The 27931-nt window shown below is 40.7% G+C and overlaps 1 protein-coding gene across 1 annotated transcript; it reads right to left on the bottom strand.

Annotated features, from left to right (window-relative positions):
- Window positions 1-362: 362 nt before the first annotated feature.
- LOC136844734 (heterogeneous nuclear ribonucleoprotein U-like protein 1) lies at window positions 363-27480 on the bottom strand. Its single transcript, XM_067113971.1, has 6 exons — window positions 27197-27480; window positions 9273-9509; window positions 8604-8908; window positions 8010-8195; window positions 639-760; window positions 363-543 (listed from the first exon to the last, which is right to left on the bottom strand). The coding sequence occupies exons 1-6, from the start codon at window positions 27369-27371 to the stop codon at window positions 363-365; spliced, it is 1206 nt and encodes a 401-aa protein (XP_066970072.1). The 5' UTR covers window positions 27372-27480.
- Between the last annotated feature and the right edge of the window lie 451 nt (window positions 27481-27931).

Here is a 27931-nt window from a genome sequence, read left to right as displayed (position 1 = left end):
GGTACTTACAAATGGGCAAATTTGTTAAGAACTAAACAAGAAAAATTGTTCATTATTCAAATTCAAAAAAGTGGAAAAACTCAAAATGAAAAGAAGCAATTGTCTTATCCCAAAACCTCATCTGAAAAACACATGACCCACTTACATTCTGAAAACGTCCAAATTACTCACCAGTCCCTTTTGCTTGTTGTGGGTCTTGACATGTTTTGAATTAGTCCACTCATGACACTGTAAAAATTAGGCAGTTATTTGTAAATAATTAAACTTGTTAAAACAAAAGTACCTAAAAGTGATGTGATTACTGACTATAAAACTACCCAGCGGTAGACAACCAATCTAATGTACCACCATCCAGTAATAACTCATTTACTCCAAGAAAATTTAGTTTGAGAAAATTCAGTGATCTCTGAGGTGTTTAAGGTAGGGGCAGCCTTTGTGGCATACTGGCTAGAATATGAACATTTTGATAAGTTGCGAATCTGGAACTCTTGAATAGCGTAGGTCAACTTTACTTTGAAGTTTCTTGACAAATAAATCATCCAGCTACAATTACAAACATAAAAATATGCAGTTTCCAAACCTTCCTAAAATGAATAATTCCAAACCATATAAAAACAGTTTACAATGGGAATACCTACTTCAAGAATCTGTCACGTATCATCGCCTGTGAACCCAACACCCTCTCCTTCAGAGGGATATGACCAACAAATCTATATCTTGCCATGGGCTGGGACCATGGACAATCTGACCCAAAGTTCACCTGTTGGTAATAAAAATCCACTAAGCCTCATGCAAAAATAGGTACATAGTGTTGAGTTTACTGTGGCGAATCCCATTCAATTTCTCCAGACCTAGAAAACAATTTGTTGAGAATAAAATATGAGATTACATACTTTTTTGTGCCAAACTCATGGTTGTAATTTTAACCTTTACCATTGCCCTATGAACCACAACAACAAAATGCAGAGCCCCTACAATTCCAGGCAAATCTACATCCTCTTAATCCAGAACAAATATTAAGTCCTTGAACTTTTAAAAATACAGATAGGTTATTAGTACCAAGGGACAGTAAACAGGAACAAACATGTTTAGATGTATTAAGAAATACAACGAAATTCTATAGCCTAATGATTCCAAAAAAAAAACAGAATATCAAAAATGCTAAGATAATATAATCTATATAGCTCCAAACTTCTGTAAATAATAAACAGGTTTTGACGTGGAAAAACCTATTTTTTATTAGTCGCTGTCAGAGTCCTCAAAAAGGGAGTTACCCTTCCATGATCTCTACAGCTCCATGGTAACCAACCTAATATCAAAAAGGAATTCTCTCTTAGCTGGTCTTGTGGCCGGGCATTGTATCGTAATGATAAAGACTATAACATGTTATGGAGTATGTAATGGACTCAAAAGATAAGAGGACACTTTCCCTTATCTTCAGCGAAGCTGAAACCGGTTTTCAACGTCAAAACCTGCAAGAAGAAGTGGTTATCGCGCATGCACGTCCGGCACAAAAACCAAGAAGCCATTACTTTCTGCTGGTCAATGCAGGATAAGCCCTTACCTAAATCCCATGCCTTTTTGTCAGGGAAGTGGGAGGGTTTTGAGGCCTCAACAGCAAAAATAGGTTTTTCCTAAGTCAAAATACTATTTTCATAATAAAATTAACTTCCTTATATACTTACCACGTAATTACATAGCTATACTTTCCACTTGTGCAGCAGCTTAAATTTTAAAATCTGCGGTAGCGCTCCGATTGTGGCCACTAACAGGAATACTAGGAATGACTTAGCAGAAACCTCATTCTGTTTCTGCCCTTATGTCCATCACAGGAGAGAGGGTGGGATCCGACTCTGTAATTACTTGGTAAGTATATATGAAACTTAATTTTATTATGAAGATAACATCTTTATGATAAAATAAGTTTTATATATACATACCAAGTAATCACATAGCTATAGTTTCTAACTAGTACAGCAGCTAAAATTTGAAAACTCGCGGTAGTGACCTTTTATTTTGGTGTAGGGAAAGAAAGAAACTTGGGCTCCCATTCTGTAATTACTTGGCAAGTATATTGTCAGGAAGTGATCAAGTACCTGGTTATTACACAACTATCAAATCCAAAAATTTACTTCACTTCAGCCAGATACCTGAAACCTTCATAACAATATTACGACTGAACACTCTAAAGGTAACAGTGATCCCTTAAAAGATTGCTTATCACTATAATCGCACACACACACACATACATACATACATACATACATACATACATACATAACATATATATATATATATATATATATATATATATATATATATATATATATATATATATATATATATATATATATATATATATAAATAAAGACATAAAGCACTATTTAGCGTTGAAACCATATATTTGGGCACTTGTTTCTGTGCCCTGTTCGCACCAATGGTATATATACAAAAACATGAAGGTGTGTCATCATGTGTAATTGACCCAGAGAGAATTCTCATTTCTTTCATTGCTACTTAGGCCTATCATTTTCTTTAAAAAGTGCCTCTTATGAAGTTATTAATTGAATATATAACGCCTATTTTTTTGTATTATTTCTAATATTGTCTAAGTTTCTAAACTGATCTTTTGTGCTCTGTAAAATTAGCTAAGTTCAACATTAATTTTTGTTAATGCTAAATGCCAGCAGTGAAGAAGACTACCATGCTCATCAGTGGAGAATGTCTGTTGTGAGTGGGACCTCATATTTTTATTTGCCATAAAGATAACTTTCAGTAGGTGTTGAGAAATCTTGATCCAGGTACCACTGGATTACCCTACCATGATAACGCCAAACCCTAGCCTCTATTCTGTTTGTGTTTTCTTATGATCAGGCTGATATGGGTGTTTCTTGTTTAAATTTTATGGTCAGGCCTAGTATGATGAAATAATATCTTGGTCTCATGTAGCCTGTTCTGGTGGTTTGACTTTGTACTACCAACCAAATTTTTGTTTGTAGCAAAAGAAAACTTGTTAGGACACAGAGGTTGATAAGTTTTAAGAAAGTTTTATCTGTTCTCTCTTCTATAAACAACATCGGACTTGTCAGGAGACTAGGCGGTTTGCTCCTTTCAGTGATCATCGGATGATGATGATAACAAGTCTGTGGAGCCATTTTGATAATTTGGTCAATCTCCTCCTTCTTAGTGCAACAATTCATGTTTTTGTAATTAGTCCTCCATATTTACAATGAATTTATCATGTTTCCTCGTTTTCTCTGTTGTTGTATCCTCTATTGCATGGTTGTTTTATTCTTATGAAGTTAACTAAGCTGCGGCAATATCTACCATAGAAACATTAGTCTTATGCCAGCAGCTAATGATTGTCAGTGCGACTGCCACTGGATTATATTATAACGCCCATCGTTGTGTTCGCTGATATGGAGTGTTTCTTGGCGGTATGATGAACAATATCTTGGTCTCATGTAGCCTGTTACGGGTGGTTTGGAGCCAACTTGAAGGAAGACTTTTCTCTTTATAGCAACATCGGTTGTCAGGGGAGCTTAGGCGGGCTCCTTCAGTGATCATCGGATGATGATCGCACAGTAGTAAACAATGGGGTCGCCCTCCACTTTTTTACAATGAATCATCATGATGTTATGATTCACGCTATTTTTCTTTTTTATGTTTTGACATCTTATCGATAATTTAAACTTTTCCTGTTGAAAATTCTTTCTTTCTTTAATGGTTATATATAATTTCATTGATGATTATTCAATATTATTTTATTAGTCAATAAGCTTTTATCTGGATTGAAATATAGTTTCTTCTTTGACTCTTTTGCCCTCGTCTGAGGCTAAATTTTTCAAAATGTTTCGTCATTTTTCGTAATATGAATTTTTCACTCGCCATTCTTTTTTATATCGTTAACCATATGATTAACCCTCTAACACCAAGCCTCTATTTACAAAAGTGTCTGTCGTATACCAGCGAGCTCGAGTTAAGCGCGAACGGAAAAAGTTTTTCAAAAATCACAGCACGCTTAGTTTTTAAGATTAAGTTCATTTTTGGCTCCTTTTTTTATTCATTGCCTGAAGTTTAGTATGCAACCATCAGAAATGAAAAAAATATCATTATCATCTATAAATATTGAAATATATGACAGCACAAAAAAAATGTCATATATAATTGTATACAAATCGTGCTGTGAGCAAAACGGTTAAAGCTAACGAGTTATTTTTTTTCTTTGTATTGTACACTAAATTGCAATGATTTTGGTATATAACAAATTGTAAAACAATCAAAGCAACACAGAGAAAATATTATCACAAAATGATGCATGAATTATGAGTACGCCGCGGACGTAAAAGTTTTTCAAAAATTCACCAAATTGAAATATTGTCCAAGATGTGACACTTCCCATTTGTTGCAAAATGAAGGCAATTGATTGAATATTACTAGACTGTAGAAGTGTTTTTTAGTTAGCTTACCCTTAATTACAGTTTATCCCTTTTGCAAAAGCTTGCACAACTGACTGAGCCTTACGTTTATCCCTTTTGGGGGAGCTTGCACAACCTGACTGAGCCTTAACAACTGAACTGTAACTGCCTGTTACCCAGGGGGCAGAAGTCCTGGGTGAGTTACTATACCCCTCTGTATAGGTGGATCCTAGTATCCATTTTGGATGAAAGATCCTGTTTAGAATCTGATAACTGCATGGGGGATAGAATTCCTTCTGGAAGGTTTCCCCCATGGTTAGCTGAAATTTGTGTCCCTGACCCTTCTGGGAATATTAAGTCCACTTCATATTCCTTAGTACGAGTGTCACCCCCATGTAAAGATTCCTCTACTTCCTGAACAGGGTTAACCTGAGAGGTACTGGGGACTGATGTTACTGGGTTTTGGCCCAAACATAGATCTTTTTCTGAGAAAGGGTTAAATACCTGCTGCCAGAATTCTGCCAGAAAGATATAATCTCCACCTTCCTCACCCTTACTGAACCCTAGGACCCATCGAGACAACTTAAAACGAGCTGTTTCGTCCTTGAGACTTGCAGCCAATAGCACACTACAAATTTTGCATATATCTGGCCTCCAACCAAATTTTCTTTATTTTCTACAAGGACTATGCTCATGGCAGGTGGTATGGGCCATACCCACTGGCAAAATGCGAACCAAGCAATTTCCTGCGGAATACTTACAGCTGAGGGTCCTGCATAATGGCGGCCCTGTAGTGATATAAAACAAGTTGTTATTAGAAACTAGTTAGTATTAACTGTCTGTAGTCCCTTATATGTATAATATATTCCATATTACAGGTTAATTTAACTACAGTGTGTAGCTGTAATTTACTTTATTAAATATCTATTTTAACTTAACCCTCTAAGGTTTAGGTTAGTTTTGAAACCAGTATGTGGCTGTATTACTTATACACTATTAGTCCTTTTGCAAGGGCTATGTGAAACTTAATTCTGAATGTCATGCCTTTCAGACTAACTGCTATAAACTAATTTGTTCAACTAACCCTAAAGGATTTCTTAGAGGGTTCTTGCTTAACCTATTCTAGGCCACTGCATATGCTAGGCCTATTTAAAATGCTTAAGGATATAAACAATACATAAAATAACCTTCTTATAATCTAGTTGTCTGTTTTATCTGGCCGAGACTACCCTTTTACCCGATGTCGCCTTTAAGGATACAGGCTACGTAAGAACCTCACTACAGTGCTTCCTCGCTTGTTTTGTGCTTCATTTTGTCGTGGATTTTTGTGGAACACATTATTCACTTCTCCCCCACGGATTTTGTAGATAACATTGCTACAACAGCGTAAGCACACTAAATTATTTTTATCATAAAAATCTGTATTTAGTCTCAAACACAATATGAAAAAATATGGTAATGAATGAATAAAAAAGCGAATTAGTGGTAATTTTAATAGCTTTTCCCAATATAAAAAGAAAATGGGACAACTTCAATACTATGAGAAGAAACGACTATGCTTATGTATACAAGGGTAACTTGATTAGTTGTCAAACATTCTGTAATATAGATTTATTTAATTTGTATCAAAGATTCACTTCACTTTTACTAAACATTTTATATATATTTTGCTGTGTTTGCATCAATATTAATATTTTAAAATTAGTAAATCATTATTATAAGCACTGTAGAGTACTATATACATAAGAGTAACAGTTGTAAAAGGGTACTATAGTAATCTAACATGACTTAGGGTGTTTTGGGATGATGGTTTGGGGTGCATTTTTGTTTGAATTGATATTTAATTGTTTTAGTATGATAATTTACGGTATATTTTAGGCAGTGAACTTTTAAAATAGACAGTTATACGCATTTTACTTTAAGGGGTACAGGGTATTTGGCAGTTATAAGCAGTCATAAGCATTTTTAGAGGGGATGTTGCATTTCCGCAGTGGGTTCTGGAACCTATCCCCGTGAAAAGGTGGGAGAGCACCGTAATATGTAGCCTTACAGATAGGCTACCAAGTCATAAAACTAGGTTACCATTTTATCAAGCCTAGGATACTATTTATCTCTAATCCTAGGCTATTTGGCCTACATTATTGCTTGGACCAACAATATGCTATTTCTTAAAATGTTTTAGTATGATAATTTGGTATATTTTAGGCTCTTAGCCTAGTACAGACTACTGTATTACCTATACTAGGTTATTTTTTAACACTTAAATATATAGGCTATATAAAAACATAAACTAATATGTAACCTTATAGCTAGGCTACCATTTTTGTTTAACTCAGGTTGTTGTTTATATCCAGTCCCAGGTTATTTGGTCTACTATATAAAACCGTAACTTACTAATGTGTAACCTTACAGTTAGGCTATCACTTACCTAATCTAGGTTACTGTCTAATCTAGATTATTTAATTCACACTTAAGGGTATGGATTTAACCAATCATCTTTACATAAAATACAATTACCTTAATATGTAGTCTTAAAGATAGGCTACCATCTCATTTGGATTATTTAGAGCCTGCCTGACTATACAGGCTATATAAAAGGAAAATTTTTTATTAATCTGTACCCTTATAGCTAGGCTACCGTTTTATTTTGACCAGATTATTGTTATTATCTAATCCTTGGGTTCTTGGTGTAAACTGGGCTGCTGCCTAGGCCCATAATAGGATTTTCTTAAAAAGTTCTTTCTTACCTTAATTTAGGTTACTACCTAATCCAGGATATTTAGTTCACACTTATGGATATGTAATCCTAGTTTATAGGCTACAGAAACATCTACTATTAATCTAGTCTAAATTATTCCCAATGAATCTGATGTAGGCTACTGCCTAGATTATAGACATCATTATCTGAAAGGAACATTTCTTTTAGTTAAAACATCTAACTAGAATGACATATTCACACCCATATTTTTACCAATTCCAAAAGTTTCAAACTGAATCTTTAACTGGAACTTAAAACTAAGCAGTTAACTTGCAATTTTAGATGTTTCCATGATCCTTGCTAATGAAATGGGAAAAACAAAAAGCTGAATTTACAGAGTGCTGGCTTGCAGTAAACAATACTCTGTTTGACCATGAAAGACAATGGCTTCCTAGTCCTTGTGCGGATCCGTTTGTCGACAATGTGGAGGACACGCATGCGTGATATCCACTTTTCTTCTTGTGGGTTTTGATGTTGGAAACCGGGTTCAGCTTTGCTGAAGATATGGGAAACTGCCCTCCGTATCTTTGAGTCCATTACATACTCCATCATGTGTTCTAGTGTTTATCATTATGACACAAAGCCTGGCCACAAGACCAGCTAAGAGAGAATTCTTTGATATTAGTTTGGTCACCATGGAGCTCTGGTAGACCATAGAAGGGTAATGCCTTGAGGACGAAACAAGCGACTACACTATCAAAAAATACTTTAAATATGAACAATTTAACAGATATTTCTTGTATAAACCCAAGCAGGAACAAACAAGGAAACATAACTTGTAACTTTCCAAGATGAAAATATAAAATTCAAGTAATCAAGTTCCAAATACAAACCTTGAAACTACAATTCTTGGTCAAGATGTGGGGAAACAAAGCCCTTCCCCGTAGCTTATGGTGAGACACTTCGAAGCACTTCCCAAAACTCCTCCCATTCACACTAAATGACATGGTGATGGGCCTAGAATCCATGTCCAAAAAGCAGCCTATGACATCACCTTTTCCAAAGGGTCGTCCATATTTCTGTAGAACAATACTGGTTAGTATTAAACTTGATTGTTTTGAAACAACTCCCCTTGCATGACCCACTACAGAAGGTACTAAGCGTTCTTTGCACGGTTTCTCTCAAACCAGCTACATGGTTTCCAGTCTCTTTTCAACTGTTCCAAACAGTCTCTATAAGCTTATTTTGTCAAGTGTTCTTTATTGTTACTGTGCTTGAATTTCCATTTATTACCTAACAACACATCATTCTGGCAAGCCCTGTACAAGTAGAAATGTTTACCACATACTATTTGCATGCATTATACCAGTGTGTTAATTTATACAACTCCTTAAGGAAAAAACCCCATAGTAAAAATGTTTCTTATTCTATAATCTTGGTTGTGAACTTGTGCAAAAACCATGCAAAATTTCTTATTCATATCTTACTCTGGATAGCAAGCCTGTGGATGCCTCTGCTGTTCCACCATAACCATAGCTGAAGGGCTCCTCTCCAAGCGTCATTCCAGCATCATCAATGGACCACCCACATCTTACAATGTGGGGATGTTGCTCCCCTTCAAGGTGAGGAACTGCCAAGTGATCTTCTACTTTAACCTCATAAAATACGCGACCACGCTGGAAGCCATATGTAGCACGAACTCCATGCCATACATAAGCAAAACCATCTGAGGTCACAGGTTTTGCACTCAAGAAGGTCTCCTTATCTATAATCAAACTCAAATCACGGTTGTCTGTGGAGCAAAAGTCACATATCAAATGGTATCCCTATTCATAATACATCAGAATGAATTTAAGGCAAGTTTTACAAAATTTGTCAGTAATATCTTGGTTATAATTACTATGCTATAATTTTAAGATGATCAAAGGAAGTTTAAAATTTCACAAGACTAATGTAGCATTAAGAACCACCTGGATCACTATTTTGTAGAAATAGAAGACAGTCACAAACTGATCACTGGATGAAATTCTGGTTGAAGACTGTACATCACTGAATGAAACTTTCCATAAGCAAATGTTCTGAAGTAACACCAATTATGCAAATTATAAAAGCAATTCCTTTGTTTCACCAAAAGAAAAAATTATAAGCTAACTTACACCAGTCAAGAATCACTGCCTCTTCATCATAATCAAAACTTTCAAGAAGATATCTCTTGGAATCTAGGGGTTCTTGTTGGCTGGATGCTTGCCGCTTCTCACCTCGACTCTCTTCAAAGGGTTCATGACTTGGTTCAGCAGATTCTTGTTTGATTTTGGGTGGCTTAACTTTAACATTAGCAGAAAAACTCCTTGGTGGTGGACCTTCAAGATCAGTATCTGGTTTCCTCTTAATGCCTATAAAAATAAAAATAAAAATATATTTCAAAAATATCAATTATACTGTAATTAGAACTGTGTACAAAACGCATACATTATCCAAACACTAAAATCACCTCATCAAAAAGAGTGTAGCTGTGGGCAAAATCTAGACCTATTCAAAATCTATTACAGGTTTGGAAATATATGAGCCATACTCCTGAGCAAAACTATAATAAATCATCATCATCACAATAATAGCAATGATATTAACCCTTTAACGCCGAAGCCCTATTTACAAAAATGTCTCCCGTATGCCGGCGTTCGGGTGAGTTAAGCGCTGACGGAAAAATTTTTTTTAAAATCACAGCACGCTTAGTTTTTAAGATTAAGAGTTCATTTTTGGCTCATTTTTGTCATTGCCTGAAGTTTAGTATGCAACCATCAGAAATGAAAAAATATCATTATCATATATAAATATTGGAATATATGACAGTGAAAAAAAACTCGTATATAATTGTATATAAATCGCTGTAAGCAAAATGGTTAAAGCTAATGAGTTAATTTTTTTACTTGTATTGTACACTAAATTGCGATGATTTTGGTATATAATAAATTTTAAAACGATCAAAGCAACACAGAAAATATTATCACAAAATGATGCATGAATTCATAACGCATCGACGTAAAAAATGTTTTTTCAAAAATTCACCATGAATCGAAATATTGTGCTAGAGACTTCCGTTTGTTGAAAAATGAAGCTAATTGATTGAATATTACTATACTGTAAGTGTTTTAGCTTACAATTGCAGTTTTACCATTTGGTCGAGTTAAAGTTGACCGAAAGTAAATTTTTCTATTTATCGTGATTTATATGGAAATATTTCAAAACCTGATAAAAGCTACAACCATGAATTATTTTTTGTTGTATTGTACATGAAATTGCACACATTTTCATATATAAAACTTTATGTAACGACTAATATAAAGCAGTGCAAATATTACGACAACGAGACGAAAGAATTTCTGAGATGTTGGCCCGAGGTTACCACGCAGGCGTAAGAAAAATGTTTTTAAAAAATTCACCATAAATCGAAATATTGTGCTAGAGACTTCCAATTTATTGCAAAAATGAAGTTAAACGATTGAATATTACTAGAATGTAAGAGTTTTAGCTTACAATTGCGTTTTTACCATTTCGGTCAGTTAAAGTTGACCGAAGGTTGAAATTTTGGCAGTTATCGTGATTTATGTGAAAATATTTCAAAACTGATAAAAGCTACAACCATGAGCTATTTTCTGTTGTATTCTACATGAAATTGCGCACATTTTCATACATAAAAGTTTATGTAACGACTAATGTAAAACGATGCAAACATTATGACAACATGACGAAAGAATTTCTGAGATGTTTGGCGGGTTACAGCGGCATGAGCGTAAGGAAAATTTTTTTCAGAAATTCACCATAAATCGAAATATTGTGCTAGAGACTTCCAGTTTGTTGCAAAATGAAGGTACATGATTGAATATTACTAGAATGTAAGAGTTTTAGCTTATAATTGCGTTTTTTGACCATTTCGGTCGAGTTAAAGTTGACCAAAGCTTGAAATTTTGGCAGTTATCAAGATTTATATGAAAATATTTCAAAACTGATAAAAGCTACAACCATGAGTTATTTTCTGTTGTATTCTACATGAAATTGCGCACATTTCCATATATAAAACTTTATGTAACGACTAATATAAAACAGTGCAAACATTACGACAACGTGACAAAAGAATTTCTGGCGCGGACATAAGGAAAAAGTTTTTCAAAAATTCACCATAAATCAAATATTGTGCTAGAGACTTCCAATTGGTTGCAAAATGAAGTTAAATGATTGAATATTACTAGATCGTAAGAGTTTTAGCTTAAAATTGCGTTTTTTACCATTTCGGTCGAGTCAAAGTTGACCGAAGGTTGAAATTTTAGCAGTTATCGTGGTTTATGAAAATATTTCCAAACTGATAAAAGCTACAACCATGGATTGTATTTTGCTGCTATTGTACATGAAATTGCGCACATTTTCATATATAAAACTTTATGTAACGGCTAATACAGAACAGTGCAAAAATTACGACAAAATGACGAAAGAATTTATGAAATTTTCAGGCTGAGTTACCGCCCGTGCGTAAGAAAAAAGTTTTTAAAAATTCACCATAAATCGAAATATTGTGCTAGAGACTTCCAATTTGTTGCAAAATGAAGGTACATGATTGAATATTACTAGAATGTAAGAGTTTTAGCTTACACAATTGCGTTTTCAACCATTTCGGTCAGTCAAAGTTGACCGAAGGTTGAAATTTTTGTAGTCGGCGTCGGGTATGTCCATTCGGCACCCAACAGACAATTTTAGTCGACGTATGATACGTCCAATAGGCGTTTAAGGGTTAAAGTTAAATAAATTTATTTTCCAATACACACATTAATGAACCACTGCCTAATCATGGGGTCAGCTGCTGTTGAAGACACTCCCATGGAAATAAGAGGCCCACCAACTGACTAAGAATCCATACCGGGCATCAGTGCCTCTAGTGGTGGTAAATAATTCCTTTAGCTGTTTAGACTTACTACAGGAAAGAAGTGGTTGGGAAATGGCTATTTGATAGTAAACTGATGGGTTTACATTAAATAAAAATAAACTTTTAATTTAAAACATCCCATTACGTTGCTACTGACTAAGTAGTTACATGAGTCAACAGGTGTTTCTGATGTAACAAAATAATGAGTAACTATACTCTTTTGCATATTTCTTTTTTTTTATCTTGTGAAAATGCACACTTAAAAGTGATGGGCAGCTTGATAATGATTGGCTTAAGTGTATAACATGTCTGAACAGTAGTGTTATATTTCCTATAATTGCCTGATATTCTGAATAAATGATTACTTAATAATGCCATATTTCTCTCCTAAATATATGTTGTCTGTTAAAAATGCTGCCAAACTGAGTGTGAAAATATGTTTTAAGTCTAAAAATTAATACTTTGGGTCCCACGTTAAGCAAAAATCTGCGTTAAGTTTGAACACCCCTCAAAAAATGCTTATAACTGCCTGCTTTAATAGTTACAACACCAAAGACCCCCTATAAAAATGCTTATAACTGCCTATTTTAATAGTTCAAACACCAAATATACCTTAAACTATCATCCTAAAAAAATTTAATATTTCAGTCATCTTACAACGTTAGCCTTAAAAATATACATACTACAGCTTACAGCTGTGTGTGGAAAAATCACAATTTTTATAAGTAAATTGTATATTTCTTAACTATACAAATCTGAGGTCCATTACATTAGGAATTACTTTCAACGTAGGCTGGAAACGGCCGTTGAACTTCAAACAAGGTGGTTAGGCAGTTAACTACCGTCCGGGAGGCGGGAGTACCGCCTGCCCAGATGTACACATTCCAATTTGCCTTTTGGACCAGGTGTCAGATTGAGGGGTGGCATGAGGTGGGCATGAAATGTAATGTAAAGGACCTCGGGTTTGTATAGTTAAGAAAAATACAATTTACTATCAAAAATTATTTGTTCCAATACAATATACAAACCGTCGGTCCTTTACATTAGGAAGCCTCACTGGTTGGAGGGAGGAATCTGAGTGAGTCTCTATGAACTGACTGGAGTTCACCACACCTTGTCTTCCCTTCCCGGTTCATAGAGTGGGGAAGGAAAAACTGCCTCTGACAAAATGATCGGGTTGTAAGAAACGCGGGATCAATTGTCAGACTTCTGGGTCCCTTTGCTTGAAAGAGGAATCGTCAGTTCATGGAAAGTAGGCTAGGAAGAACTTGGAGTCGGTGACATAAATGCAATCACAAGCACTGAGTTTGTCTTATAGTCATGGTCTCCTTCCCCCACTTGCAAGGGGAAGGAATGGGGTTGCTTCTATAAACCTGAACAGAAAATAGAACGGGAGCTCCTGTTGGGTGCTTACCTGCATCGACTGCCAGATCCAGCATGTAACGGCATGCCCACTCCCTGCCCATGGGAAGAGAGCCAAGATGGGGAGAAAGAAGAGAGGCCAGTCACTCCACATTCATTCTCCCTATCACAACCGTACATCTTAGGTGAGATGCAACCTGTCCTGTTAGAGGAGCCGGGTAAGTTACACAATTTGTTGAGCAGCTACCATAGGACCCAAGGAAAAAGCATCCAAGGACTTGTGAGCAACATCCCGAAGGCAGAAGTAGGTGAAAGTGGTCTGTTGGGACCACACACCTGCCTTCAGCACCTGCAGAACCGACATGTTCTTCCGGAATGTGAGGGACAGACCAATGCTGCAGACTTCGTGAGCTCTCAGACGAAGCGTACCGGTGTCGTATTCTCCAGCAGCAGAATACGCTCTCATCGTCTCATGAAGCCATAAAGAGATCGTGTTCTTGGACACTTCCTTCTTGGCCGAGCCAGTACTAACAAAGAGTTGTCGACACTCAGGCCGGAGACGTCGTGTCCTCTTCAGATAGCGCCGCAGCACTCTAACAGGACACAGTAGCATCTTGGCTGGTTCCTTACCTACAAAGTCCTCTAGGGAGGGGATCATGAAGGACCCAAACCATGCATCAGGGACCGAAGGAATCTGAGTCTTCGCCACAAAATCCGGGACAAAGTAGAGCGTAACCGATCCCTATCCCCTTGAGTGTTTAACATCAAAGGACAGCCCGTGCAGTTCGCCAACTCTCTTCGCCGATGCCAGAGCCAGCAGGAAGATGGTCTTGAGGGTCAGATCCCTGTCTGACGACTCTTGTAAAGGCTCGTACGGTGCGCGAGTCAGGCTCCTTAGAACGAGAGTCACATCCTACGCAGGGGGCCTGAGATCCCTGGGTGCGTTAGCCTTTTACAGCTGAAATGGAGAGAAGCTTCTCTCGGCGAAGGAAGACGAGGAAGTCCGCAACCTGCTGAACAGTAGCTCCGAACGGAGATATACCCCTTCCACGACACCAACCACAGAAGATGGACCACTTACCCTGGTATACCGCTATGGAGGATTGTCTGAGGTACCCGGCCATCTCCATTGCTGTGCGACGTGAAAAGCCTCTTACTCGCAGGAGATGGTGGATATCCTCCAGCCGTGAAGACACAGGAACTGCACTGCCTGGTGGTACCGCTCTACCTGGGGTTGACATAGCAGGTTGGGGCAGGGGGAGACCTCTCTCGGCACCTAGGAGAGGAGAGCTAGCAGGTTGGGACACCAAACGGCCTGCGGCCATTTGGGTGCCACCAGAATCATTCTGAGATTCGGGGTGATCATCCCTTGGCTGATCACTCTGCAAATCAGACAGAATGGAGGAAAGGCGTAGACGTCGAGGTTGTCCCACGGGTGCTGGAACGTGTCCTCCGTAATGACCCATGGTTCCGGCACGACAGAGCAGAAGACCTGGAGTTTTCTGTTGTGCTGGGTGGCAAACAGGTCGATGACTGGACGCCCCCACAGGTCGAATAGCCTTTCCATGACTTCCAAGTGAAGGGACCATTTGGTTCTTATCACCTGATTCGGGCGGCTGAGCTTGTCTGCCATGACATTCCTCTTGCCTGGAATGTACCTGGCTGACAGCTCTACTGAGTGAGCCATGGCCCACTCGTGCACCTGCATCATCAACTGGTGGAGTGGGAGGGATACTAGACCCCCTGCTTGTTGACATATGCCACTACCGTGGTGCTGCCGCTCATCAGTACCACGGAGTGTCCCATCACTTGATTTCGGAACTCTTGGAGAGCCAGGAAGGCTGCCTTGAGTTCCAGGATGTTGATGTGAAGGTGCTTGTTCTCTCTGTGCCACATTCCCGAAGCCAGCAACTCCTCCATGTGTGCGCCCCATCCCTCGGTAGATGCGTCTGAGAACAGCAGCATGTCCGGAGGGGGAGTATGCAGGGATACTCCTATCGAGAGGTTCCTGTAGTCCATCCACCAACAAAGGTCCTCTCTCACCTCCTTGGAAAGAGGGATTGGAAAGGACTGGGGGTCTCGGGACTGGGACCAATACTCCTTTAGTCTCCATTGTAGAGACCGTAGGTGAAGACACCCATGAGGTACGAGCTTCTCCAGCGACAACAAGTGACTGATGACGACTTGCCATTGCCGGGCTGGCTGTTCCTGTCGAGACAGGAACAGCTGTGCTGCTTGCCTGAACCTGCTGATATGAGAGTCAGAGGGAAAGACATTCGCTGCTACCTTGTCTATCAGCATGCCCAGGTACTTTATCCTCTGCTTGGGGGTGAGACCTGACTTCTCGAGATTCACCATGATCCCATGATCGCGGCAAAACTCAAGGAGCCGATCCCTGTCATTTTCAACTTCTCATGGAAGGTAGGGAAAATTTTTTATAATTTTTTATTTATACAGTGTGAATGTACGTGTCATTTTCTTTCCATTGATGTGATTTTTTTTTTATTTTGCCGACCTCAAAGTTTCCCCGGTCTGGGGTGCTGCACATTGATAAATTATGCCATCCCTTAAGGGTTATGTTGCTGCAACAAGAGACCTGGATCTAGACGAACCAGGTCTGGGTCGACCTGCTTAGGCGGCAATGACCTCTCCGACGGCATGTAGAAACACTTCTGACAAGGTAGAGGAGGGGGAAGTAGCTTGTCCGAGCAGTTCGATCGAAGAGAATTGTCCTGCCCAGACACAAGACCATTCACATGATCGAGACCCCCTTGGCAAGTGTGGACCACGGCAGCCCCACCGAAGCCTTGGGTTCGTTTTTGGGTCCCCAAAAGGATTTGAGGCACGACGGACGATCCACAGACAAGACCTTGGTCCCTTCCCGGAGGGCATTGTGCTGACGAATCAACACAATTACCTCAGCACACGTCCTCTGTATCTCGGGAGTGTCCGTATCCTGGGGAAGAGAACCCTCGAGTCCTTCCTGGGTGCGGTCCTCACGATCTACTCTCCCCGCAGGAGGGAGAACCTCAACAGACCCACGTGATCCATCCTGCACACCGCGGGCGTACGACCTGGCTGAATCAAGGACCAAACTAGCACATGCACCCCTGAGGTAGAACTCTGGGGAGACAACTCACTGGAGTTCTTCTTGTCCGACTTGTGCCCCCTGGGAGGAGCCCAGGAGGTAGAGGGGACAGGCGAGGAGGATCGGGCACTCCCACCGGTCTTGTTGGCAGAACCAACAGGAGCAGCGGGCCGGGAGGGGTCACCAACCTGTGGTGGGGACGGCAACCAGGGTTGAGGAGAACGCTTTTGCCTGGGCAAAGCGGTCTTCCGAGGGACCTCTTCTCTACCTCCCCAAGTGTCCGGACCTGAGGGACCGATGCACCTTCCCAGGAACCTGGTTTGGTACTCGAAGAAGTACCAGCAGGAAGAGTCTGAGCACCTGCATGACGGGACACTTTCTCCCATTCTGTGCCCAAGTCAGCACAGAGAGATGTTTCTCACATACCAGACTGGGGTACTCGGGTCTCCTTAGAGACCCAGGTACTCGGAACGACTCGTGAGCGAGTGTCTGACATGGTCCGCTGGCCTTAGAAGCAGGCTTCTTCGGCGCAGTGGGGGGAGTGCAAACTGCGGTCTGCATGCCCTCGGCTCCCAATACGACTGACCCAGGGGTCAACGCATCGGTTCCCTGGTCCATGGACGGGGAAGAGCTAACGAGAGATCCCACTGCCTTCCTTGTGGAAGGAGGCAGTCCCTTAGAGGTCTCAGTGCCAGACTTCTTAAGGGGGGGGAGGCAGGCTTCTTCTTCCTTGGCTGGTGAGCCTTGGAAGGAGAAGAGGAAGATGAAGTAGCAGACAACGACGGCAACAACAATGATGAAGACGAAGACGAAGACAACATCACCTTCCTCAATCTCTTTTTCGACTTCTTCTTCGCCATCTTCCTCAGGATAGCAGTCAGGTCTCCCATCCACAGAGGCGCAGCAAAAGGCACAGGAGCAACCAGGGGGGCCATAGAAGCAGGCACAACCTGGGTAGCAGAGACATTGCTCAGGCCAGCAGCTACCAGGGCAGGTACAGCAGCGCGGGAGCCAGGACAGCCAGGAGACGAAGCCAGGGTTGGAGGCACGGGTGGTGCATGGGAAGCCAGGCCGGGCCGAGTGTCTGAGAAGCAAGGAAACGGAACCGTGGTCATGAACAAGCGTGAGTCAGCAACAGGAGCAGGCATTGACATGTACGGCACTGATGAAGTCACCATGCGCAAGGGGCCAAGCAGGGATAACAGGGCCAGGAACCCAGGAAGCAGCAGCACAGAGTGGAACGTAGTAGGAGCGGTCGACGCCTGGGTGTCCAGGTGCGAGGCCACTGTCACAGGCAGCTTACCAAAGGACGACATGGGAAGCTGAAATACCTAGGCACAATGCTACTTGACTTGTTATTGGCTGGCATTTGCAAAGAAGCCAATCCAGAAGCACCTTTCATTTTCCTTGGCACTGATTGGCTGTACCCCCAAGGTTTTGTCCCTTGGAGATGTGCTGCAGGAGCCCACATCTCTGCCAGTTAACCGAGTAGGCCTCTGCTGTTTGAGTGTTTCACTGCATACCTGAGTACTTTGCTTATCTTTCTGTCTCGCTTTTGATCTTTGCGTATACTGTATTTTTTAATCGTGCTCCAAGATGGCTCCTAAACGCCCTGCGCCTTCTATAGCTTCTGGCAAAGAGCCTAAATGCCAGAAGAAGGTAATGACGCTCCAGGAGCAGGTAGCACTTCTGGGAATGTTAGGAAGGGAAAAGTTACGCCACAGCAGCCCGCCATTATGGCGTGAATGAGAGTAAATTTAGTACAACACAAAAGAGGTGGTGATAAGGAATACCATGGATGTTAGCTTCGGCAGTAGTAACAAGACATTTTCCCTGTGTGAGACAATAGCATTATGAGATGGAGTCGGCCTTGGTGAGGTGGATAACGGACTGCAGTAAGAAGAACATCCCCTCAACAACATCATCAGCCATGAGAAGGTACGAAAAATCTACCAACAGTTTTCAACCGTTACGGAAGGTGACAACGTATGGTATAGAGGGATGAAGAAATTTGTTTTTATCTAGCATTTCCCAACGTTTTGTGAGAGAGAGAGAGAGAGAGAGAGAGAGAGAGAGAGAGAGAGAGAGAGAGAGAGAGAGAGAGAGAGAGAGAGAGAGAGAGAGAGAGAGAGAGAGAGAGTGTAATTGTCGTTGTGAGTGGTTCGGTTGTTGGAGTTCGTTTATGGCGCTGTCTGTCTGTCTGTCGGGAGTTTTTCGGTTTTGGGGAAGTCTTGAGTCAGAGCTAGTGCTGGTCTGTTGTTTGGTTTTGGACAGTTTTTTTGTGCTGATGCAAAGTTGTTGTTTTCCCTTGTTAGTGTGCTGTTCTTGTTGCTGTATGTTCGTGAGTCGTGTGTTTTTCTGTTTTGGTTTGGTTTGTGTGGTTTCGTGTGCTGTGTTGGCGACCGTGGACGCCTTATCCATCTCCAGCAGCCGAAGATCAGGGTGAGTGTTGCGTGTTGTGTTGTTTGTGGGTGTGAATTCCACCACATAATATTTGGCGCCCAACGTGGGGCAGCTGGTATTGCAGCTGCAATGAGGTTGGTGGCTGGTAGTGTGACTGAAGAGAAGGATGGAAGAGGAACTGGTGAGGTTGCGAGAGGAGAATCATGGTTGAGGGTGAGAATGAGAGATTGAGGAGTCAGTTGGAGGAGATGGGGAATGCTAAGAAGTGCAAAAGAAGAAATGAAAGGGGGAGATGAAAGAGTCAGAAGAGAGAATGGAAGAGAGGGTGGATAAAAGCTGGAGGGAATGATGAAAAAGTGTGGAAGAAATGATGAAAAAGGTATGTTCAAGGGTGTTTTTGGAGAAGGGGCTGTTGGAGGCAGGTCCTCTGGAATGCGTGAAGGGGCAAGAGAGAAGAAAAGGAGGAAGAAGTGAATGGAAGCGTGAGTGATGAAAGTGATATGGGAATAGGAAGTAAGAAACGAGGAATGAGAGGCAGGGTAAGGAAAAGGGGAATGAAAAGCAGGGGAAGGAACAGAGGGAAAGTAAAGGATAAGTCAGGGGAAGAAAAAAGGGAAGAAGGGAAAGGGAAAGGAAATTGGTAAGAAGGGTAAGGGAAGTGGGAAAGGCAGGAAAGAAGGAGAGGGTGAAGGCAGTAGTGATAGTGAGGTGGATGGAGGTGAGTGGATAAAAGTGGATAAAAAGAGGAAGAAGAGTGTAATGAGTAAGATGAATGTAAGTGCGGAGTGGACTCTTTGTATTCGGAAGAGGGTATGAAAGGACAGAAAAGTAGTGAAAGTGAGTGAAAGTGAGAAAGAAGTGAGAAAGGCTATGTATGTGAGGAGGTACCCCGGTGTGAAAGGTATAATGAGTATGGAAGTAGGGATGTGCATGATTTCTTTAGGGAGTATGAAAGGTTTTGTCAGGATAAGTATGGGGAAAGTAAGAGAGTGTGGGCACGAGAATTAGGAGAATATTTGACTGGGTTTTGCTGATATGTATAGGGTTATTATGAGTGTGGGAGATGTTGAGTATGACAAGGTGAAAACTAGACTAGTTGAGCAAGCGAGGCGTATGAAGCAGTGTTAAGTATAAGAGGAAGAATGAATTTGATGAGGCAAGAATGAAAGCTGGGAAACCTTGTCACTGTATGCTTGTAGGCTGGAGATGTTGGCAGGAAGAAGTTTGGGGATGATGGGATAGATGAATGTAAGGGGAGTTAGTACGGAAGTTGTTAGGGACAGTGCCAGATGGAGTTAGAAATTTGTGAACTTGAAGCGGAAGGAGAAGAAAAGATGGACGAATGAAAGGTTGACTTGGGGAGAAATTTTGGAAATTGTAGAAGATTATGAGCTTGACAGGGTTATAAAGAGAGCAGAAGTGTAAGTGTAAGAGGCTGGGGTAGATGAGAGAGTGCCAGAGTTTGGAAGCTTTAGGGATGCAGTGTTGAGGGGCCCAATGAGAATGGCCGATAGTGTAATAGATAGGAGTGTAAGAGCAAGTAATGTGGAGGTGCCAGTGAGGGATGAATGGTGGGTTTGTAAGGGAACAACGGGTTGGACGGGTTAGGGATAGTAGTGTACAAAGGGAAGGTCGGTGAGTGGAAGTCGAGCAGAAGTGTTTTAGATGTGGAAAGGAAGGACATACAAAGAATGAGTGTAGGTGGGCTTTAGGAGCGTGTTTGGTGTGGGCAATCGGGACATTTGGTAAGGGAGTGTCACGAAAGATAGGGGTTAAATGCTACAGTGCGGACAGGTGGGTCATATTGCTAATGGTTGTAGGGGTACCAGTGAATGTAATATGTGGCAACTGTGGTAAGAATGGGCATTATGCGAGAATGTGTTCAGAACCGAGAAGCGAAGTGTCGAATGTGGAATGGAAGGGCATGTATCAAGTGTATGTAGACGACAGAGGGGTGACTGTGACAGCGAATTCAGGAAACTGAGTGTGAAGGGGTTCAAATGGGTGGATCCTCCAGGATGCAAGCGGTGCGTGTGATGCATGTACGTGAGGGTTGTTGCATGAGGGAGGCTTTGCTGGAAAGACTGACGAGTGCATGAAGCAATTTGTTTTGATAGAGTATGGCAGAAAACGTAAGAAAGGAAGAACGTAAGTGAACGGAATGATCGTAAGTTGTGTGATAGGGGTGTGAGTGCCAAAGTGAAAATGAGTGATAAAGCGTATAATACGGATGAATGGGATGGTATGAATAGAACGTATAGCATATGCGGGTTTGATATAACTGAGTTGACTGAACGTGTAGGGGTAAGTGAACGGTTGGAGGTGAGCGAAAGTGTAAGAGTAAGAAGGCGTAGCAGTGATAGACGAGTGATTGAAAGCATGAATGAATCGTTGCAAGAATTGGAAAGGTCAATGAGCGAATGGGATGGGTTAGTTGAAGAATTGGGGAGGTATTTGGGAACGAGTTAGAGGGTATAGATGAGATTGTGGATGAAATTGAGAGTGGAAATAGTGAAGAAGATAGCGTGAATCTGAGAGAGAATGGAGATGTGGATTTGAATGTTGCTAGAAGAGAGAATGATTCTGAAAGAATGATTGCGTGCCCGCGAACGCAATCTAGAGGACCTGCTAGTGAGCATCCGTGGGTGTTGCGTAAGGCGATTTGAAAGAGGTGTGAAAGGTGTTGGTTGGGAAATGCTAAAAGGGGGAGAAATATAGAGGATGAAGAAATTTGTTTTTATCTAGCATTTCCCAACGTTTTGTGAAGAGAGAGAGAGAGAGAGAGAGAGAGAGAGAGAGAGAGAGAGAGAGAGAGAGTGTAATTGTGGGTTTGTGAGTGGTTCAGGTTGTTGGAGTTCGTTCTGGCGCTGTCTGTCTGTCTGTTGGGAGTTTTTCGGTTTTGGGGAAGTCTTGAGTCAGAACTAGTGCTGGTCTGTCGTTTGGTTTTGGACAGTTTTTTTGTGCTGATGCAAAGTTGTTGTTTTCCCTTGTTAGTGTGCTGTTCTTGTTGCTGTATGTTCAGTGAGTCGTGTGTTTTTCTGTTTTGGTTTGGTTTGTGTGTTTTTGTGTGCTGTGTTGGCGACCGTGGACGCCTTACCCATCTTCCAGCAAATCGAGGACCAGGGTGAGTGTTGTGTACTGTTTTTTTGTGTTTTGAAATTCCGCCACAATGGGAAGCAAACTTAGGCTTCGAAGACCCTGCTAAAGAAGAAGAGGAAGAAGCAGGGCCATCGTCAGCTTCTCAAGGTTTTCGGGATGGCAAGGTGGGGTTCCATCATTTCCAGAAGTGGTTCCACCTAAAGAGTGTTTCTCCGCATGGGGCAATGGCATCGGCAGACTTGGGAGCGGCCACAAAATACCCAGAGACCTTCAAGAACATCATCAGGGACAAGGGTTACAGTCCAGAACAGGTGTTCAATATGGACGAGACTGGCTTTTTCTGGCAGAAAATGCCTTCACAGACATATCACATGAAGGAAAAAGCCAGAACCCCTAGGCCTAAGGCCCAGAAGGATAGGGTTACCCTCATCATGTGTGGCAATGCTGCTGGCTTCATGCTGAAACCAGGCCTCATTTACAAGGCTGCAAACCCCATGGCCCTCAAGAATAAAAACAAGAACTTGCTGCCTGTGTTTTGGATCCACAACACCAAGGCCTGGATCACAACCGTCCTTACGTCTAACTGGTTCATTCAAAGCTTCATCCCTCAAGTTAAGGATTACCTCAGTGACTTATGCAACAGAGTTTAAAATGTTATTGATTATGGATAATAATGGTGACCACCCTGTGGATCTTTATTACGAAGGAGTCGGCTTGAGTTCCTCCCTGCCAACACCTCCTCACTCCTCCAGCCTATGGACCAGGGCATGATCAATGCCTTCAAGGTACTCTACACCCGGAACTTCCTTGAGCACTTTGTGAAGGAAATGGACACTGATGTCAATTTAGTGAATTTACGCTGAAGGAATATTGGCATAAATTCATGAATGCCATGTCTAACCGTCATCAGCCAATCATTGAAGGATATGAAGAGGGAGACCCTTAATGCGTGCTGGAAGAAGCTGTGGCTGGAGTGTGTTCACGATTACAGTATAAGGGCCTCTCTCCTGATGAAATTCAACATTCAGCGATTGTTAAGGCAGTACAATTGGCAGGGATGCTTGGTGGAAAAGGCTTCGATGACATCACCGAGGATTAAGTCAGCACCCTCATTGATGCCCACTCTGACCCCCTGACGGACCAAGATCTGGAAGAGCTGATGAAGTCTTTCAGTACACGGCAAGTTCAGGGGACAAGCAGGAGGATGAGGGCCTGTCTTTGGAAAGTCTGTCCTGAATTATGAGGGAAACCAGGGAGATGACGGGCATAGGATTCTGATATGGAACATTCCATAGTTTTCAAATGCCCTTGTTGAGTGCATGGGCCCTACAATAACCTCCTTGCCAGCATGAAAAAGCCGCAACAGCAGCTGACCATCACCATGTTTCTTGAGCCCATGAAGAAGGACCCTCCAGAGCCTCCCAGAGCTCCTGAAGAAGTTTGATTGGTGGACAAAGCGCCTGAAGAAAGGGAAGAGGCACCCCCAGAGGAGATGTTAACTCCTATGCTTTGCTGTGCAATCATATCTTCATAGTCATTTATCGGACTGCACAACAAACTCATCATCTTCCTCAATCAACAGTCATCACTGGAGAGTACCCATATGATTTATGTAATCTTAAACTTCTTATTATTTCATGTTTTTTTCAATGCATATTTAGATATTTAGGTACAGTACTTACTGTTCCCTGCACTTGAGAATGTGCCAAGGTTACCCCTATCTACTATATACATTTGAAGAAAACAGTAAGGCTTGAATACTGTATGAAGAAAATGTGCGTGCCTGAACACAGGAGTAACTTAATTAGTTTTCGCCTTGGTAAGAATAACAGTTGTTGGAGTGTTCACGCATACCTGTCAGCCATATATTTTTAAGGGTAATATTGTAAGATGACTTAGAAATGATATTAAAGTCTTTTAGGATGATAGTTTGAGGTATATTTGGTGCCTGAATAGTTAAAATAGGCAGTTATAAGCGTTTTAGAAGGGGGGTCTCAAGTATTCGCAGATTTTAGCTATTTGCGGGCAGTTGTAGTCCCTAACCCCTGTGAATACCGAGGGTTGACTGTACTTCATTTTGCAAAATGTTTATTCACACAGGTATGTTGTTCCAAAGAGAGAGACACAAAGCTACAAGAAAGTTTTCAAATTTAAAAACTGATCTGGCTTCAAAATATGATAAAACTCAATCAGCTTTCCTTCTTTATACTATAAATCTGCCATTTTCCTGGAAGTCATTAATTTCCATTTGAAATGGATTTGGAAGATTTTCAACATTGCAGTCAAATACAGTAGATTTGAAAAAAGCCTGATTTCTTATGTTTGAGTATCAAGGTCAGAAAATCACTCTTGAATTTGTTCATCTAAATTACTTCAGTTGCAAATGAGGAAGGAAATTCAACTTCACTTTCTGCATGAAATTTTTCACATGGAAAAAGAGCAAAATTTTGAACTTTTGCTCTCAAACCCTTGACATGGGCAAATAAAACACTAATAAAATTTTCATCACCTTGCAACTTCAAATTCAATCAATTCATATGACCAGTCACATCGGCAAACATGCCAATTTTCACAACCACTCACTATCTGCCAACAGGGGTTAAGGTTTATTTCTCTCTGTGAAAAATAGATAATTTTCCTGTCAGGCCCGAAAGAAACTGAACAGCACCTTTCCACAACTAAGCCACTAAACTGCTTTGTAATCAGGCTAGTCAACAAACTCAGAATCGATTACTTCCAGATAACTGTGCAACTGGTGATGACTGATGAATGAGACTGAACCAAATTAACCTTAACCTAAGAAACAAAAGGCTTCATGACAAGACATACCAAGCTATTTTAAGCACAAAGTTTGTTGATGGATAAGGCAATGAAGATACGGGTTTTGAGAATCCCCCAACCTCACAAGTTGTGGTAGTTTTCCCCAACCAGACCTTTCTTCACCTAGACATATTCTTCCCTCCATCAACCCTCACACATAATGGTTACTTCCACTCCAAGTTATAATATATTCAGTCATGGTTTTTTGCACTTTAACAAAAATGTCCTCTCCAGTTGTGGTGTGAATGCACTGAACTGATGCTAATTCTTGAGTGACATTAAAATCACTGTCAACACCATGGAAGAATACTAGGAGTTGTGAGGCATCACACACATAATTTGGTTCACTCAGCAAGAGAGAATACAAGCAAAATCTTGTTGCTTTACACACAATTTGCTGAACTTTGGTGCTTCCTAAATCTTCAATTGTATGAGCAACAGCATTTGGTACAAGATTTAACTGTGTTGAATAAGTTTGAATTTTCTGGATGTTGATTATCTGTCAGTTTTATAAATTTAATCATTATTATTTTGTTATTTTTATTTTCTGGGTTAGTGAAGTAGGTATAGGCATTATAAATTTAAGAAATGTATACAAAATATACTGTTAATTTTATTGGATTTTGTGAAGCGGATCTCTCATTATGTTTGAAATGGCGCAACAGTCGTTGTGACGCCATAAGACACCCGGAAGATGGGAGTAAGGAAAACAGTGGGGTGGATTGATTTATACATTTTAGGCATACATGCCAAGCACTGGGGCAACTAAGGCCATTCAGCACCGAATCGGAAATTGACAGTGAACAGGCATGAAAGGTGTAACAGGAGGAAAACCTCGCAGTTGCACTATGAATCAGTTGTTAGAAGAGGGTGGACAGTAAGATGGAAGAAAGAGACTATGAACGGAGGTAGAGTAAAAGGAATGAAAGCAGTTGTAGCTAGGGGCCAAAAGGATGCTGCAAAGACCCTTAAGTAATTGCCTACATTGCACAGCATGAGGTGCACTGACGGCACTACCCCCCTACGGGGAAAACAGTGGGGTGGGGGGAGTGATGAGTCAGCGGTGGTGGTGGAAGGTTGTGAGCATTCTCGTTTGCAGTTTGTTGTTGGTTTGTCTTTCTTTTGTTGCTTGTGGTCATGAGATGAATTGGACAAGTGCGGTGGGAACAGGTATGTAAATTGTGTAATTGTTGCATTTTGGTCGGGCTGAGAATTTATTCAGATGTAACTCTCTGGCCACAGCCATCATACACTTTTATAATATATCCATTGGTGAAAGGGGTTCCTCTTTCAGCCAACACAGAAGCAACTTTGTAACTTTCCCTAGTTAGAGCTTCATATACTGTACATTATTTGGTTCTTTGTAAAAACAGCTTGTTGAGAACACATACTGCGCTGAATGGATTCAAACTTTTCTGATAACATTGACGCATATTGTATTAATTCAGAACAGCAACACTGTCTTTATATATGAAGCATAAGGCTTCACTTGCTTTCCCAAAAAAATTACTTTATGCCACATTCTTATGGAGCTGACAAAATGTCCATAGTAAATACAATACTGACAATTTCATTTTCTCAAAAATAGTTTGTTTTTCAGTAAACATGAAAACATCCTGAATTTTAATTAGTCATTTTAGAAATCAGGCTAAGACAATTTTCTTTACTAAAAAATAAACCAGTTTAGGGAATGAAATGACATAATTTTCGTACTTACCAGATACATTTGGAGTAACTCCAAAGTTTAAGACACCAGGCAATTTAAATATGAAAATGATAATACCAAGGGCAACACAGGCTTTCCCTGGTTATCAGCAATTTGGTTTTATGGCACTTTTCTAGCGCTGCCGATAACTGGATTTTTTGCGGCGATCTCCACTTCTCAGCGCCAATAACTGGAGATCAGCACCAATTGCCATTTAAGAGCACTGACAATATGCTGTTATCAGCGCCGATAAGCGCTGATATCGCTGACTTCCAGTTATCAGCGATTTTTGGTTATCGTCACGTCATCAGGAACAGAACCCCTGCCAATAACCAGGGACTGCCTACCAGCATCAGGGGTATGGGAGACAACTGACTGCCTTCACACTTGAGCTTTTGAATATTAGCTGCAAGCCAGACGAAATCATGTGGTGGGCTAGATGTGGCCCCCAGGCCATAGTTTAAAGACCCCTGTGCTACAGCTATCCTAAATGGCAAAAGAAACTGTTACAAATACTGAATTACACACCCACCCACAACCAAAGATTGAGATACAAAACCATCCAAAGGTGCAACAACCATGTTACAGTTAATAACAAGAAACACATACAGTACTATGTTTACATAATAAGTTCGGGAAAGAAAAGGAGGGAGAGGTTAAGCACAATGATAATAGCTACTGTACTTACGCCCTGGTCTTTGCTTCTTTGAATCTGGAGAATGTGACCAAGAATGAGCTCTTCTCTTTTCTCCTCGTCTATCTTCTGTATCGGATAGCTCCTGCTTTGGTTCTATCAACTCTTCCTTTATATCAATTTTCTCACTTTTCATGCAACCATCATACCAATTTCCAAGTTCTTCCATTACCTCTGTAAAAAAAAAAAATTAGAAAATAACGGCAAGTGGGAAATAAAACAAGTATCAACACGTGGACACTGATAAAAGGAACTAAACACATGACTCATGTCAAGTGCAGTTGGAGAATATTACAAATGAAGTTACAGATTAATCTAGCAGATCACAGAGAGAGAGAGAGAGAGAGAGAGAGAGAGAGAGAGAGAGAGAGAGAGAGAGAGAGAGAGAGAGAGAGAGAGAGAGAGAGCTGCATCCAATCTCTAACTCATACAAAAAACTCTAATTAATGTGTATAAATAACCACAACTTAATAAGGTTTACTTATAATGGGCCCTTACTGCATATCCCCCTTTGGTCTTTCTAGTTTAGCTATCAAACGTCTTCAACTTTAACTTGTGCAACATATTTGGTAAGCGATCAACGAATGTAGTTTTAAGGGTAAGGCTACTAAGCAATCTAGGATATACACTTCCTCAAAACTACAGTAGCATTACAATCAAACTGAAAGCATAGAGTGGATACAAGCAGCCTCCCTTGGCAACATGATCCTGTCTTTTTTTTTTTCTACT

This window comes from Macrobrachium rosenbergii, chromosome 13 (genome assembly GCF_040412425.1).
Source record: "Macrobrachium rosenbergii isolate ZJJX-2024 chromosome 13, ASM4041242v1, whole genome shotgun sequence".
Lineage (NCBI taxonomy): Eukaryota > Metazoa > Arthropoda > Malacostraca > Decapoda > Palaemonidae > Macrobrachium > Macrobrachium rosenbergii.
Note: the sequence above shows the minus strand (reverse complement) of the source record. Positions and strands in the feature narration are given on the sequence as shown.

What these genes read in the sequence shown, in the direction of transcription:
- LOC136844734 (XM_067113971.1), bottom strand. Translation starts at nt 27,371, where the DNA reads ATGGAAGAACTTGGAAATTGGTATGATGGTTGCATGAAAAGTGAGAAA. An exon ending in CCACAGGCTTGCTATCCAGA is followed by an intron (nt 8,196 to 8,603) that starts GTAAGATATGAA and finishes ATTGTTCTACAG; the next exon opens with AAATATGGACGACCCTTTGG. An exon ending in ATACGTGACAGATTCTTGAA is followed by an intron (nt 544 to 638) that starts GTAGGTATTCCC and finishes TTGTAATTGTAG; the next exon opens with CTGGATGATTTATTTGTCAA.